At 33.6% G+C, this 17,747-nt stretch overlaps 1 protein-coding gene across 2 annotated transcripts in view; it reads left to right on the forward strand.

Annotated features, from left to right (window-relative positions):
• Positions 1–17,747, forward strand: part of DPP10 (dipeptidyl peptidase like 10) — a 793,501-nt gene that overhangs the window by 681,446 nt on the left and 94,308 nt on the right. For both annotated transcript variants that reach the window (XM_025277255.3, XM_025277261.3), the window contains exon 12: positions 13,790–13,828. In XM_025277255.3, coding sequence (XP_025133040.2) covers positions 13,790–13,828 — 39 coding nt within the window. The remainder of the gene's footprint in view (positions 1–13,789; positions 13,829–17,747) is intronic.

Here is a 17,747-nt window from a genome sequence, read left to right on the forward strand (position 1 = left end):
AAACCTACGAAAATAGAACAATGGAATTTCAGGGACTGAGAAATACAGTGTCTGAAATTAAAAATTGCTTGGATGAACTTATCAACAAGTTAGAATCTGTTATAATAGGGGAAATAGAAATAATTCAAACAAAATTCCTAAGGGAAAAAGGCTGGGAAAAAAATGAACAAAGCCTTAATTACCTATAAAACAATATAAACGGGTATATATGTTAAATTATATATACAGAAGGCAAATTTTTAGATATTGGGGTGGGAAATATATAAGAAACACTGACTTAAATATCACAAATTTGATGAAAAGCCATTAATCCATAAATCCAAGAAGTCAGCAAATCTCAAAATAAAGATAAAATATGTCATCACATACTACATAAATTATTTCAAACAAAAGATTAAGCAAAAAAATTTAAGTATCCTGAGAGAAAAAGCACGTTACATATTGTGAAATATAATGGTGAATAATACTGCTTCTGTCTCACCAGAAACAATGCAAACCAGAAAGCAATGGAAAGACATTGTTAAGGACTGAAGGAAAAAATGTATCAGACTAAAAGTCTACATCCTATGAAAATACCCTGCAAAAATGAAGACAAAAGATGATAGATTTGGATAAACAGGAACTGAGATAATTCATCAAAAGTAGATCTGCAGGAAAGAGAGTTATTTAGGCTAAAACACGTGATATCAGATGAAAACTCAGATCAAAATTAGGGAAGTACAGGTGCCAAATATGATACATGTGGGAGTAAAATAAAATACACTCTAGTTTTGAGCTTTTCAAAAAGGTATTAGAGAAATAAAAGTTTTAATATTAACAGAATAATTTAATAATGATACAGTGTCAATTGATTAGGAAGCTATAACAATTCTAAGAACCTATATATCTAATAATAAGGATTCTAAATACATAAGTGAAATTTATAATCAAAAGCTGAAAAAGCTAAAGAAGAAACAGAAAGAAATATACTTAGGGACTTAAATCATAAATATGATTTTCAGTGTATTGTAAAAAATAAGTAATCAAAAAGTCCATTAATATAATAAAGGATTCAGACAATACTAACAACTTAAATCGATATTTAGGAAAATTTTATTTAATGACTATATAATCAATAGTCCCTTTGAGTACAAAGGAAATACTCACAAGTCTCAAAATGCAGAAGCTGAAATCAAGCAGAGTATATTGTTTGAGTATAAGAGAATGAAATTAGAAATTAATAACAAGTGTTACCTGGAGAAGAGTATGGCAACCCACTCCACTATTCTTGCCTAAAGAATCCCATAGATAAAGGAGCCTGGAGGGCTACAGTCCACATGGTCAGAGTCAGACATGACTGAAGCAACCCAGCATGCCTGCAACTAAAGAATATTTGGAAAATATTTGAAAATTTTAAAAATGTTCCTAATAACTCATAAGTTAAAGGAAAATCACAAAAAATTTTAGAATTCAAGCACAATGAAAACATAACTTGTCAAACTATTATTATGCAGATGAAGAAAATGATGTATATTAAAATGCAGTTTATATCTTTAAATGCTTATATTAGAAAAGGAATAAGGTATTCAATCAATGATAAAGCTCTAAGTTATAAGCTAGAGAAAGAAATATAAATTTAGTTCAAAGCAATTAGAAAGAATGAAATATAAAAATAAAATCACAAATAAACACAAAGCAATCTATAGAGAAAATTGGTGAAAGCAAAAATTATTTTTAAAAGATGAAAACCTGATGAATACTCATCTGTACTGATGAAAAAAGAAACACCCCACAAAGTGCCAGTTTCAAGGTGAAACAGTCCCGATGGATATATTGAGGGCATTTTTCACAGAAGTAGAACTAATAACTTTGAAATTTGTATGAAAAGACAGAAGGCCTCCAGACAGCCAAAATAATCTTGAGAAAGAAGAACAGAGCTGGAAGCATCACACTTCCTTGACTTCAGATGATACTGCAAAGCTACAGCAATCAAGCCAGAATGGTATTGGCACACACCAGACATGATCAGTGGAACAGAATAGATAGGCTGGAAAGAAACCCACACACTCAAGGTCAATTAATCCACAGCAAAAGAGGCAAGAATATATAGAGGAGAAAAGACAATCTCTTCAACAAGTGGTGCTGGGGAAAGCAACATATAAAAGAGTGAGATTAGAACATTTCCTCACTTAGTATACAAAAATAAACTCAAAATGGATTAAAGACCTAAATATAAGCCCTGAAACCCTAAAACTCCTAGAAGAAAACATAAGCAGAACACTCTTTGACATAAATTGTACCAATATTTTTTTAAATGTCGCCTAAAGTGAAAGAAATTAAAAAAAATTTTTTAAATGAGATCTAATTCAACTTAAAATCTTTTGCACAGCAAAAGAAACCACTCACAAAATTAAAAGATTATCTGGTGCATGGGAGAAAGTATTTGCAAATGCTATGACTCACAAGGGATTAATATAGAAGATATACAAACAGCTCATAAAAGTCAATATATTAAAAAAAAGCCTGATTAAAAATTGGTCAGAAGGCCCCAATAGACAATTTCCAAAAGAAAACCTCCAAATGGCCAACAGACACCTGAAAATATGTTCAACATTGCTAATCATCAATAAGCCAATCAAAACCACAATGAGATATCACCTCACACCTATCAGAATAGGATGTGGTGAAAAGCAAACACTTGTACACTGTTGGTAAGAGTGTAAATTGGTGTAGTCACTTGGAAAACAGTATGAGGTTCCTCAGAAAACTAAAAACAAAACTATATGACCCAGCAATATACTCTTGGGTGTATATATATCTATATGTAAAATCAAAACCCAAAAATGCTGATTTGAATATATACATGCATTCCATTCTTCATAATAGCATTATCTACAATAGACAAAATAGGAAAGAAACCTAAGTTGTTTAATCAGAGTATATACACATAATAGAATTCTGCTTGGTCATAAAAAAAAATGATGCCATTTACAATAATGTGGATGGACCAGGAGGGTATTATATTTGGGAAAATAAATCCGACAGAGAAAGAAAATTGCTGTGTATTATGTCTTATACGGGAATCCTAAAACATAAAACAAATGAATGAATATATAAAAACAGATATAGACTCACAGATACAGAGAACAAACTAGTGGTTACCAGTGGAGACAGAGAACTGAGAGGTGCAAACTACTATTATATATAAGCCATAAGGATATATTTTACAGCAAAGGAGTATAGTCAATATTTTATAATAAGTTTAAATGGAGTATAAAGATTTTATAACACTGTTGTGTACTTGAAAACTAATTTTGTAAATCAACTATAACCTCAATAAAAAAAGAAAGTGGAAATCATATAGTGCAAATAAATATTTTGATGTAATAAACGAGTTGTATGCCATAAATTCTTGAGGATATGATATGAAAAATACCATTCAAAAGGTAAAAATGACCAAAAATGACATATATGAAGAAGAAAAACATTGAAATAGTTCCATATCAATTAGAGAAATTGAATTCCATGATCAGAAATCTTCCCACAACAAAAACTCCAGAAACCAGTGGCTTCAGTGATGGATTTCTTTAATGATTTAAGAAATAAAAGAAGTCACATGTGTCATCAAGGTGGCAACATAGATCATTCCAGACTTTAGTCTCTCTCAGAAGACCAAAAGCAATATCCATATATAGGACACCGTTGTGAAAATCCTAGGACATGGAGATGAGACTGAAGCACCCCTGGGCCACAGAGACTGAAAAGAACCCATTAAAAAGATGAGTGGCTACACTCTGACCATATAACCACCCCCTCCCCTCAGGCCAGTATTGTGTGCCACACTGAGAGATGTCTCTAGGCCTAGTTTCTCCAGTGGAAAAAAGAGAGTCCACGGTGGACATCTAGCTCCTCCAGAATTGTGATTTCTTCATGGAAGGCTGACTTGGGTCTTGCCTCAGGAGGATCAGGAAGGGGAATTTGGAGGATTAGACCACTGCAGATTGTGATGGAAAAGGGTAGAGTGGAACTTATAGCCATCAGCTCTCAGATCTTGGCAGACATTTCATTCTCCCGGTCGTGCTCAAGTAGAAATTCAAAGTAGCATCTTTGCCATCTGTACAGTCAAGACAGTGATCCTATCCAGGCAGGGAACTAGGTTTGCAGTTTTATCCAATTCAGGATCCCAAATGGCAAGCACAGTCAACATTGGACCCTGTTCTGTAGCCCTGCAGAAAGAAGCTAGTTCATAGCTCTGTCTACTACTGAGTGCAGCTCAGGACTGTCTGATCAGGAAACCTATATTGCCCAGTGGCACCTGAGTGAGCAGTAAACACAGCCAGTGGTTTGCCCTTCTGCAGATCCAAAACTAATGCTTGTCTTGCCAGGGAGCTTGATGCACCGTTTAGCATGATTCAGTCTTTAAACAGTAGCCTTGCCGATCTTGGGTCCTGGTCTGTGGACTCACCCAGGTAAAGAAGCTAATTCATACCCTCACTCAATGCTCAATACAACTGCTAGCCCCACCCAACTGGTAAACCTAACCAGAGCACCCAGGTGCTGCATATAACCTGTCCTATATCCTCACTTACAGGGGTATTTGAACAGTACATCCAGCCTTCTATACCCACCTACAGAACAAAACCACTGTCCCTGTCTTCTCAGGAAATACATTGTTCAGATTTGCCTGATTTGGAGTCCCTTACAATGTGCTCTGCCGGCATTGGAGCCCATTCTCCAACTCTCCCTGGATAAGGAAGCTAATTTATAGCCCTGTCTACTATACTTCCCAATCCGGCTCACTAGGAAGTTTGATGGGAGCAATAGTAGAGCTCATCCTACAGTGAAGCTTGTACAGAAAATCAAGCAAGTCCTATCTAACAACACATACACCTCAGAGTTTCAGAAGTGGTTTTGTCCCAAAATAGACCCCAATAGCAAATTCCATGTTCCTGGACAAGATAACAGCTGACCTGTCTAGAATGCCATCCTATCTCAACAATGGATGTATCATTGAGGTAATAAAGATAATAGTTGATTTTAACAATGCTATAGACCAAGTGGAGTTAATAGACACATATAGAACACTCCCATACAACAGCATCAGAATACACATTCTTCTCAGGCACACATGGAACTTTTTATAGGATAGATTATATGTTATGCCACAAAACAAGTCTCAGCAAATTAAAGATTAAAATCATGCTTTTTTTTCTTTTCTTACCACAGTGATATGAAACTAGAAATCAATACAGGAAGAAAATTGGAGAAAACATAAATACATGAAAAATAAACAACACACTCTTGAACAACCAGTGAATCAAATGAAAAATAAGGGGGGAAATAGAAAAGTATCTTGACCCAAATAGTAATGGAAACACAATATACCAAAACTTATGGGAATTATTTAAAGGAGGTCTAAGAAGAAAGTATATAGCTATTAACACACACATCAAGGAAATAGAAAGCTGTCCAAAACACAGCGTAACTTTTTATTTCAAATAACTAGAAAAAGAATAAATTTAGCCCCAAATTAGCAGCAAGAAGGAAAAATAAAGATTATAGCACAAATAAATGAAATGGAGAGTTGGAAAATAATACAATCAATTGATAAAACTAAGATCTGGTTCTTTGAAAATATAAACAATTTTGACAAACCTTTAGCCAGACTGGCCAAAAAAGAGACAAGACTAATACATATATATATATATATATATATGAATGAAAGAGAGAACATAATAATTGACATAGATATTGCAGAAATACAGAAGTTCATAGAAGATGGCTATGAAAAGTTACATGCCAATTTATTGGAAAACCAAGAGGAAATGGATAAATTTCTAAGAACATTAAACCTATGAAGACTGAATCATGAAAAAATAGAACACTTGAATAGACCAGTTACTACTAAAGAGATTGATCATAAATAAAAATCCTCCCAACAAAGAAAAGCCCAGAACCAGATGACTTCACTGGTGAAAATTACCAAGTACTTAAAGAAGAATAAACACTAATCCTTTCAAACACTTCCCAAATGTCAAAGAGGAGGGGATACATTCAAACTCATTTTATGTGGCACGCATTCCTCTGCTACTGACGCTAGACAAAGATGCTGCAAGAAATAACAAATAAATGTAAAAGTTCTCAACAAAATTCAAGCAAATTCATTTCAGGAGCATATTAAAAGGATCATACACCATGATCAAGTGAAATTCATCCTTCAGATGCAAAGATGATTCAACATATACAAGTTAATAAGTGTGATACACAACATTAATAGAATGAAAGATAAAAATCATCTCAATAGATGAAATATGTTTAACAAAATTCAACAGCCATTCATGAAAAAAAATTCTCAGCAAAGTGGATATAAAGGCAATATACCTCAACATAATGAAGTCCATATAACAAATGTATAGATAACTTTAGACTCAGTGGTGAAAAGCTAAAATAAAAGCTTTTCCTGTAAGCTCAGGAAGATGAGGGTGTCCACTCTCACCACTCCTGTTTAACACAGTACAAGAAGTTTTTCCAATAAGAAAAGAAATAAAAGGCATCAGACCTGGACAGAAAAAAGTAAATATGCATCTATATGCAGTTGATTTCATACATAGAAAATACTGAAGACTTAATTAAAAACCATTAGATGTAATCAATAAATTCAGTAAAGTTGCAGGACACAAAATCAACATACATAAATCAGTACTGTTTCTACACAATAACAAACTATCAAAATAATTAAAAAAAAGATTCCATTTACAATAGAATGCATAAAATAAAATATTTAGGAATTAATTTATCTTAGAAGGTGAAAGATACTTACATCAAAAACTATAGGACATTGATGAAAAAAATGGAAAGATATCTTGTGTTCATAGAATGGAAAAAATTAACAGTGTTAAAATGTTCACCTGTAGATTAAATGCTCTCTCAAACAGATTCCAATGGCATTTTTAACAGAAATAGAAAAAGAGATTATAAAATCTCTATGGAATCATAGAAGACCCTGAATAGCAGAACAATCATGTGAAAGAAAATCAAACCTGGAGTCATCATGCTCCCAGGTTTCAAACTATGCTTAAAAGTTATGTTAATTAAAACAGTATAACATTGGCATAAAAAGACACATAGACCCATGGATCAGAATAGAGAGCCCAGAAATAAACTGGTACATATGTATTCAACTGCTGTTTGATAAAGGAGCCATGAACATGCAATGAGAAGAGGACAGTCTCTTCAAGAAATGGTGCTGAGAAAACTGTATAACCACTGCAGAAGGATGAAATTGGACCCTATTTACACCACTCACAGAAAATGAATTCAAATGGATTAAAGACTTAAATGTGTGTATGTGTGTGTGTGTGCGCGTGCTCAGCCATGTCAGACTCTTTGTGACCCCATGGACTATAGACCCCATGGACTAGAAGCCCAGACTTCTCTGTCCATAGAATTTTTCAGGCAAGAATACTGGAGCGGGTTGCCATTTCCTGCTCTAGGAGCTCTTCCCAATCCAGGGATCAAACCTGGGTCTCTTGGGTCTCCGGAATAGACAGGCAGATTCTTTACCACTGCACCACCTGGGAAGCCTAAAGACTTAAGTAACAGACCTGAATCCATAGAAATCCTTGAAGAAAACAAAGGGGGAAAATTTATTGACTTTGATCTCGGGATTGGATTGTTGGATATGACATCTAAAGCACAACAACAAAATAAATGTACAAATGTCAAATTAGAAAGCCTATGTACAACAAAGAAGAAGTCAACAAAATGAAAAGCCAACCTAAACAATGGGAGAAAATACCAGCAAATCGTATGTCTGATGCTGGGTTACTGTTCAGAAATACATAAAGAACTCATACCTCAATAGCAAAAAGGTAATAATTCAATTAAAATGAGCAAATGACCTAAAATAGGCATTTTCCAAAGAATATAGTCAAATAGCCAAGTGCCCAGTATCTCTAATCATTAAGGAAATGCAAACCATAATGAGATATCACCTCTTACCTGTTAGAATAGTAATAATATATTTGCAAGTTGCTGAGAGAATCTTGAAAATTCTCATGACAAGAAGAAAATCTGTTATCTATGTAAGTTGATAGATATTAACAAAACTTCTTTTATTGGTCATTTCATAATATATACGTATATCACATCATTATGTTGTACAACTTAAACTTACACAATGTTGTATGTTAATTATATTTCATTAAAACTAGGGGAAAATGGATTTTCTTTTTTTTACCTTTCCTACATTTTCTAGAAAGTGGGAAAGAAAGAGAATTTCTCAACTTTATTTTTATAACAGAACATTGTCCTGTTATCAAAACTAGACAAAGACATTAAAAAGAACATTTTAGACTGATATCTGTTGTGAATATGTATATAAAACATTTTTAGCATATTAACATATCCTTCTGGCAAATATAAAGAATAATGCATCATGACTAAATAGGATTTTAGCCTGGAATTTAAGATTAGTTTATATTCAAAATCAATGTAATTCACTATTTTAACAGAAAAAAATAGAAAAACAAGTAGGCAATCATCTTGGATGAAGAAAAAGCAACTAACAAAACTCAACATCCATTCATGATAACTTTCAACATAAATGAATAGAAAGTAATATCTCCATTCTGATGCAGGATACCCACAAAATAATCAACAAATATTATATTCAATGGTGAAACATTATCCATGTTTACCTTAAGATCAACAATAAAGTAAGGATAGACAGTCTAATGCTACACATTAAATAAATACTAGGGACTCTAGTCAGAGTAACTTTCATGGAATATCTATCATGATGATTGGCAAAGAAGAAGTAAAATTATCTTTATTTGTAGATAATATTATTGTATAAACAAAATGTAATAAATTTACCAAAAATACCAGAATAGGTCACAATTCATAAGAGAATTTCTCAGCTTATTTTTATACGTTAAGGCATCAACTGTCAGGAGCCGCTTTAGGCATTATTGACAAAATGGAGGCACGGCCCCAACCCCCTCTCCTCATTCTGCAGGCACGGTCCCAGGATGAAGGAGTTAGGTCTTGTGATTCTGACTTGTTCTTTCCTTTCTTCGGTTGAGTTGGCTGGAAAGAATGTTAAGGTGCTTATTGTTCTTGAGAGAAACATGAGAAAGCACAAAGCCTTCTGCAGTTGTGCCCAGAAAATAATCCATAAAGTTAACCATTGACATTTGTTCAAGGATCTTTACAAAGAATGTTCCAGAATGAGTACGTAGGCCACAGCTTGAGGCCATGGGAAGAATTGTTATCTGAGACCTGTTTGTGAGGGAAATGTTTATGGCAAAAGAAGTTTGCTGAGTTTAAGGTTTAGGAGTAATTAAGAATAGTTAGAAGCTAAAAATTTAAGAAATGTTGTAGTGTTGGCATATTTTACTATAGCTTATGGAGATTAGGAATGTTAGAGATATTAATAGCTAGAAGCCTTTTTAGGAGATAGTGAGCTTAAGATACTAGGGGCAAACAGGATTTAGAAAGATAAGAAATAAACTGAGGGATGTGGCATGGGTTACAATGAAATCACAAGTTAAGTATAGGACACATAAAAGGAAGTAGATAATGGATAGTAAAGCCGATTCCCTGAAGCAGGAACTCTGTTTGAAGGGCAACAGTGATTTCTGGAGACAATAAATCTGGGTGAGGGGGAACTGAAAATGTCAAACCTCTGACCTAATGCTTTTGTCAAAGTATAAAAGAGAACCTGAAGCTTGAAATAAACATGCAGTCCTGCACCTTGGGTCAGAATAAACATCATTCTCCGCTGACACCGCTCATCCCTTCAGGCTGATTCCCTGGCTGCTGGAGCTGGACTCCGGCAATCAACTTCAATTGCTTGTTCTGTTTCCTGATTATTATTCTTTTACTGTAAAAACATTTTATTAATAATATAGGATACCACAGTTTTCTTAAGAAATCCTTACTGAATTATTCTGGGGTAAATGGAAACAATACTTCAAAATTGCTGTCAAATTGTTGAGAAAAAAATTAAATTTCTAATTGATTTTGAAAAAAATAGATTTCTACTAGACTCTCAAATAGTTTAGAAACAATAGAGAGATATAAAAATAAAACAAATGTATCAAAATATAAATACATGAAGAATATGTCTAAGGGATATGAAGATGCTTCTTGAACAGGTCTTTTAACTTGTCTGTGAGTTTACACTTATTTCAAAGAAAGATTTAAGAAGCAACAAAATGTATCTTTAAGACTGGTACTATTATGATAGATGGGGAAACAATGGAAATAGATAACAAATAGATGGGGAAACAATAGAAACAGTGACAAACTTTATTTTCTTGGGCTCCAAAGTCGTTGCAGATGGTGATGGCAGCCATGAAATTAAAAGACACTTACTCCTTGGAAGAAAATCTATGATACACCTAGACAGCATGTTAAAAAGCAGAGACATTACTTTGCTGACAAAGGTCTTTATCTAGTAGACTTGTATGGATATGAGCAATGGACCATAAAGAAGGCTGAATGCCAAAGAATTGATGCTTTTGAATTGTGGTATTGGATAAAATTCTTGAGAGTCCCTTGTACAGCAAGGAAATTAAACCAGTCAGTCCTAAAGGAAATCAGTCCTGAATATTCATTTGAACGACTGATGCTGAATCTGAAACTCCAATACTTTGGCCACCTGATGCAAAGAACTGACTCATTGGAAAAGACCCTGATGCTGGGAAAGATTGAAGTCAGGAAGAGAAGGGGATGACAGAGGATGAGATGGTTGGATGGCATCACTGACTCAATAGACATAAATTTGAGGAAGCTCTGGGAGTTGGTGTTGGACAGGAAAGCCTGGGTGCTGCAGTCCACGGGGTCACAAAGAGTCAAACGTGACTGAAGGACTGAACTGAACTGACTGAATATTATGATGGAAAATAAAAATATTATTAAGATCTTTAAAACATTAAATGCATACGAATATGTTTAACAAAGAGTGGCAAAGTCCTAATATTGAAAACTAAATCATTCCTGCAAGGCATTGGAAAAGACCTACATAAACAGAAGCTAAGCTACATACCTGTATCACAAGACTTAATGTTGTAGATGTCAGTTCTACTCAAATTGAACTGTAGTTTCAATACAATACCAATTAAAATCTCAGCAGACTTTTATGGTAGAAATAGAAAGGATGGTTTTAAATGCATTTGGAAATGCAAAATACCTGGCCAGCTAAATCAATCCAGTTAAAAAAGAAAAAAAAATTTGGAGGAGATTTACTACATAGTTTCAGGAATAACCAGAAAGACAGAAACTGAGATTGTAGTGGAGGAAGAGAACACACACACAAATAGATCAGTTGTACTGAATAATCTTTCTAGAAATAGATCCATATTTATATGATCAATAATCAACATAGGTGCCAAAACAATGCAATTGGGGGAAATGATGCTGGAACTATCAATAATCAGATGGAAAATACAAGGATGGTTGACATTTCTTACATTATATTCTAAAACTAATTTGAGACACATTGAAGTCTTAAATCTAAGAGCTAGTACCATCAATGTTCTAGATGAAAAGATGGAATAAAACTTCACTATATTGAATAGACAAAGTAATCATTTATTGTAAAAGAAAAAAATGAAGTATACATCATCAAAATTAGAAACTTCTGACGAACAAAACAAAGCATATCAATACAATGACATTCCAATCTGCAACTTGAAACAGAATGCTGATATACTCAACAGTATGAATGATTCACAAAAACATGTGATGTGAAAGAAACCCCACACAAAACAATATATAATATGTGACTACAGTTATCTGAATTTCTAAAACAGGCAAAACTATCTATGGAAAAAGAGTTTGTAGGAGTAGCTGTCTTTTGAAACCTCTGTGAAGGGACTTGAGGGAATGTGTTTAAAAATGTAAAATTCTCATGTCTTGATGGGAGGTAAATACATTTATCAAAACTCATCACATACACTTAAGACCTATACATTTCACTATATGCAAATTATACAAGTATTTTTAAACATTATTTTTAAATGGTCTGTAAAAGGTAGAACTAAAGAGGAAAAAAGTTATTTGTGATTGGAAAGATGAACATAGTATGACAACAAAGTACAATAGATGGGCATCAGCCATTTACTTACTGGGTTTCACTGATTTTCTTTACATTTAGCTTGTGTTTATTATAAAATATGTTTTAATTATCTTTTTCCATCTGACTGGCTTATAGGCTGATCAGAATTTCATTATTTATTTGTTTAAGTGTTCTGGATGGTTTCCTAGTCAGTTGATTACAAAGTCATTTACAAATTGTTCATGCATATGTTCTAGTTAGAAAAACCCTGTCAATTGTCTATATAGGTAGGGATAATCTATATAGGCAAAATGCTTCAATAGAAAAGCTATAAGAACCCAATCATGTTCTAGAATTGATACCTTATTGATATTCTATTTCTATTTCATTATGGAGTTAGAAAGATTTTACTTTCTACTATAATTGAAATAGTAAGACAAATAATTGCATGTGAAATTTTGGAACTTTGTGCATTGTAACAAAACTTAGTGACACTAATAAGCAGTGGCATTGATATATTTTTTATTGAAGGATAATTGCTTTACAGAATTTTTCTGTTTTCTGTCAAACCTCAACATGAATCAGCCATAGGTGTACATATATCCCCTCCCTTTTGAACCTCCCTCCCATCTTCCCATTGCACACCTCTAGGCTGATACAAAGCCCCTGTTTGAGTTTCCTGAGCCATATAGCAAATTCCTGTTGCTATCTATTTTACATATGGTAATGTAAGTTTCCATGTTACTCTTTCTATACATCTCACCCTCTCCTCCCCTCTCCCCATGTTGTATCTGTGTTTACAGATACCAAGGATGATTACTGTCAAAATATGAATAGGAAATCAAGGAATGATTCAGTTAGATGTTTTTCTGATATAGGTATATAAATTAAGAAAAAATCTATTTGAAGAGAAATGCCCTGAAAAAGGGAAATGGTTAGTAGTTATATAATAATAATATGTATTTAAAAGGGAAAATTGGTAAAAACAAACTATAAATAAATAATTATTATTATTTATAATTTGAAATGATATAATTTTGCATACAGGTAAAATCACCAATATATTCTGATTTAGTTTTCTCCTTTTGAATACTTTTATTATAGAATCATTTTTCCAGAGAACCATAAGATATAAGTTGCTACATGTAAACAGCATTACTAAAATTTGCCTTATATACACATATTCAAATTGAGATTAGTCTAAGTTTGCTTTTTGATATGTAATTTTATTCTGATCATGTGTGAAATTATTCTAAAGATACAAAAAGCTTTGCCATTTCAAATGTTTAATTATTTTACCTAAGGGGAAAGAGTGACTATGGTAAGAATGGATCGAATGACAGTATGTCCACTCTTAAATTTTATTCCTTGCTGTTTGCCCAGTTTTTTTGGAAGGTCTTAATCATTTTGTATTCTGATGATGGCCAGAGGTGAAAAGAGACGGTTGTCTAGTGACTCAAAACAGTTTGAATGATGTAATCAAACAGAATTGGAAAGTTATCTTCTATCTCTGGTGAAGCACAACTGAGAATCCTGAAGGGGTTCACCAAAGAAAAGCATTTCATTTCAGTTCTCTACTTATTCATTCAGCTTAAATCAATAATGACTATGGGATTTCTCAAGGTATTTCACTAGCTGCAAGGAGGGGAAAAGTGCCTGAAGGATAACATTGTTGCAAAAAAGTGAAATCAATGCATGCTCATTCTGGTCCTTAGATACTTCATGGATTTAATTGTTCTGTTTCAGAAATATGAGATGACATCAGATACGTGGCTGTCTAAACAGGTATGGTACAGACGGTCTCTTTATGTCACATTTTGTCATCATCTCTATCATATTTGCTCTTTTGTTTTATATATAACTTTTTCTTAAAAGTTATTTCAGTTCTATGAATTTAAGGCTCTGGTATGCTTGAATAAGTGAGTCTTTTTTGTTAAAATATATATGACCTGGGTTTTATAACATCATTTGTGAAAAGATTACTTTTTTTTTAATAGAACGCAAGTTGTTGAATTATTACCAGGATCCATTTTTGGGACCATTCGTAAAAGTAAATATTTGTGTTGAATAAAAAGGTGCAGCCCATATAAACTAGGAACCATCAGCATTGCTCAAGTTGCCCAGAAAGCTGACCAAGTCTCCACATAAATTGCTATTCAGATGAACATTTCCTTAGATAATTTCTAGTTTACACAGTGCTAGCTTGTGATATAAATGGAGCTAGAATCCGGATGATCATAAACATCTCCACAACGTACTAACTGAATATTTCAGAAGGAAACACAAGATTATTCAAATATAGATAAACCCATTTTACTACTAACTTCATCACTGCTTTTTGCAAAGGAAATGTTTTGCTTGGCTTATTTGGTTTTGATTTGTTTTGTTCTTTACAGTGCTCTTTTATTTCATATTCTCTCCCTGGGTGTCATATATGTCTGTGGTTTCAATTGCTACCTCTGACTGTATGGCCCCTGGCAACTCAATTCTCTGAGTTCTGATATATACACAAACTCATGCTTGGCATCTTCTCCTAAATCTATAAAAGTAACAGCATACTCCTCAGGTTCAAACTAAACTCCATTCTCTTCCAGTAAGTCTGTATTCTTATCATAGAAGTCACAGGCGTATTTATCCACCCAGCTATCAAAATCATAAACCTACTGAGGATTATTGAACTTTTTTATCCTTATCTGCATATGTTACTCATCACCAAGTTATTTTGATTTACTCTCAAAGATTTCACATCATTTACTTTTCTCCAATTCACAAACACTATACAGGATCAAAGTATCAGCACTGCACATCCTCCTTGACTGGTGAACTCTCAATCCCTTAGGAAGCTGCCAATCTCTTCTCCACATTTCAGCCTGGCTGAGTGATCTTTTCAAAATACATAGCTAATTCTACTGCCCCAAACACTCTGATATTCTCTCACAACTGAAAATTTGTATCTCCCCTTTGTTCTATAGATAAAGACCAACATCCTTGAAGGGTCTATAAGAGATTAATTTGAAAGCTTTTCCAGCTCTGTCATATCATCTTTTCCAACTCTGTCGTATCATCTTTTCTCTCATTTTCTCCATTAGCCCTCATATTCACCAGACCTTTATGTGAACTCTTCCTTCTGAACAGAATTTTCTAAATTGCTTTCTTACCTGAAAGTTGCTTATTTGTCAAACTTCAGCCTATATTACCTGCTTAAGAAGTCACCTCTTCAAAACACCCTAGTCAAATAACATCCCCCAATAAAACTTAAAGTCCAGTGCAATATTTATGTAAACTTACACAGTTAGTTCTGAGATTTTTTTATTTACAAACTTCACAAGGACAAGAATTTTGTTCATTTTTTTTTTTTATTAATTATATAACAAATGCTTAAAATACAGTCTGGTTATAAGAAGAGTTCCATATGTACCTGTTGAATAAAAAAAAAAAAAAAGAGTAAGAAAGATTGTGAATGTGCTGTAGATACATTTGTCTCCCTATCTGCCTGTCTGTCAGTCTATCATCCATCTGTCATCTCTCTCTCCATAGATAACAATATGAACTATTTAATTGTAATCAATGTGCAAAATTAAATTGAGGGAAAAACTGACTTTATTTAGCAAAAAAAAAAATCAAAATTAAGTTAAATAATTGAAAATAATAAAAATAGATATGGATTTATTCTAAATTACCTGCATTATTAAACCTACTTTAATCGTCAGTGACATTCATAATAGTCTAACATACAACAACACAATGCATGAATTTTTAGGATTATGTTACCTATATTTTAAGTCCCAAATTTATGAATATTTAATAGAAATTAAAAAAACACAGTTATCAAGTATTCAATAAGAAAATGTTGGAAGTAGTTTGTTACAGTTGATTTTTTCTCCAAAAGTTCTAAGGGAATTTCATGAAATACTTAGAATTCAGTGAAATTAAAAGGATGAGAATGTGTAATAAGGTGAAGCAACTTTCCAAGAAAATGAGAAATTTAATGTAATACTCATGCTTGTTTTCTGTTTGGTGAGAAGAGCAGAGAGAAGTGAGCATGTTTCTGCTATCTTTCAAGAGACTTATAATTGGAATAACCAGTATAAAAAATGTTTGGTCAAGAGGTAAAGTGTGCTATCCTCAGTTCATTGGCCTGTGTGTCATAAACACTGCCTTGCTTAAGGTCATAAACATGGACAGTGAGATTGGCTTCATTCTTTATTTGATTGTAGGAAAGGCTCTATATAGAGCTGTATAACTAGTTTCTGTCCAGTGGTGAAAGTTTTTAAACCCAGAAATGTATTAGTAATTATAACGCCCATCTATTCCTTAAAATGAACTATTTCCAAGGTATGAGAATTGGAGGAAGAGGGACTAACATAAAAAGGACAATGCTCAGATTTAATTTTGGAGTAAAGCACAGGAGCAGAATCTTGAATAGGGAGGAGCCAATAGTTTGGAGTAAATGTAGTAGATAAAGTGATATATGTAACAAATATTTTTGCCCATTGTACACATGCATTCATCTGTGCAGTTATAAGTAGGTCACCTACTGTGTCCTAGGGAAAAAAAATAAAATTACAAACGTAGTTTAATTATTACTTGCCTAGTGAAGGAAGTCAACCATATAATAGAGTGCACTGAAAGTCATGAGAAATGAATACAGAGTACTACTTAGAGTCTCCAGGGATAGATTTCCTAAATAAGAGGGGCTTTCTAGCTACAGAAATTTAAAAATGGTTTCTGTTTTGAGTTTAAGTAAAAAATGAGGAAGATATAGCACAAAAAAGATGAGTGAAAGCTTACTTCAGACAGAAGAAGTCTCATTGAAAAGGCAGAGAGAGATATTACATATAGGCAAGGGATAGAAAATACAGAATTCTTGACTCTATCAGAGTTGCCAACATCCAGTGGTTCATAGAAAAATCAAGAGAATATGAGAAGATCATCTACTTCTGCTTTGACTCTGCTAAAGCCTTTGACTGTGTGGATCAAATCAAACTATGGAAGATTCTTCAAGAGATGGGAATAAAGATCACCCTACCTGCCTCCTGAGAAACCTATATGCAGGGCAAGAAGCAACAGTTAGAACCAGACATAGAACAATGGACTGGTTCCAAATTGGGGAGGAGTACATCAAGGTTGCATATTGTCACCCTGCCTATTTAAGTTATATGCACAGTACATCATGGGAAATGCTGGGCTGGATGAATCCTGGAATCAGGATTGCTGGGAGAAATATCAAGAACCTTGGATGTGCAGGTAACACCACCCTTATGGCAGAAAGTGAAGAGGAACTAAAGGCCTCTTGATGAAGGTGAAAGAGGAGAGTACAAAATCTGCAATAATACTCAATATTCAAAAAACGAAGATCATGGCATCTGGTCCCATCACTTCATGGCAAATAGATGGGGAAACAATGGAAAGAGTGACAGACTTTCCTTTCTTGGGCTTCAAAATCACTTCAGGTGGTGATTGCAGCCATGAAATTAAAAGACGCTTGCTCCTTGGAATAAAAGCTATGACAAACCTATTAAAAAAACAGAGAAATTACTTTGCCAACAAAGGTCTGTCTAGTCAAAGCTATGGTTTTTCCAGTAGTCATGTATGGATGTGAGAGTTGGACTATAAAGAAGCCTGAGAGCTGAAGAATTGATGCTTTTAAACTGTGGTGTTGGAGAAGACTGTTGCAAGTACCTTGGACTGCAAGGAAATCAAA

The sequence above is a fragment of the Bubalus bubalis genome, chromosome 2 (genome assembly GCF_019923935.1).
Source record: "Bubalus bubalis isolate 160015118507 breed Murrah chromosome 2, NDDB_SH_1, whole genome shotgun sequence".
NCBI lineage: Eukaryota > Metazoa > Chordata > Mammalia > Artiodactyla > Bovidae > Bubalus > Bubalus bubalis.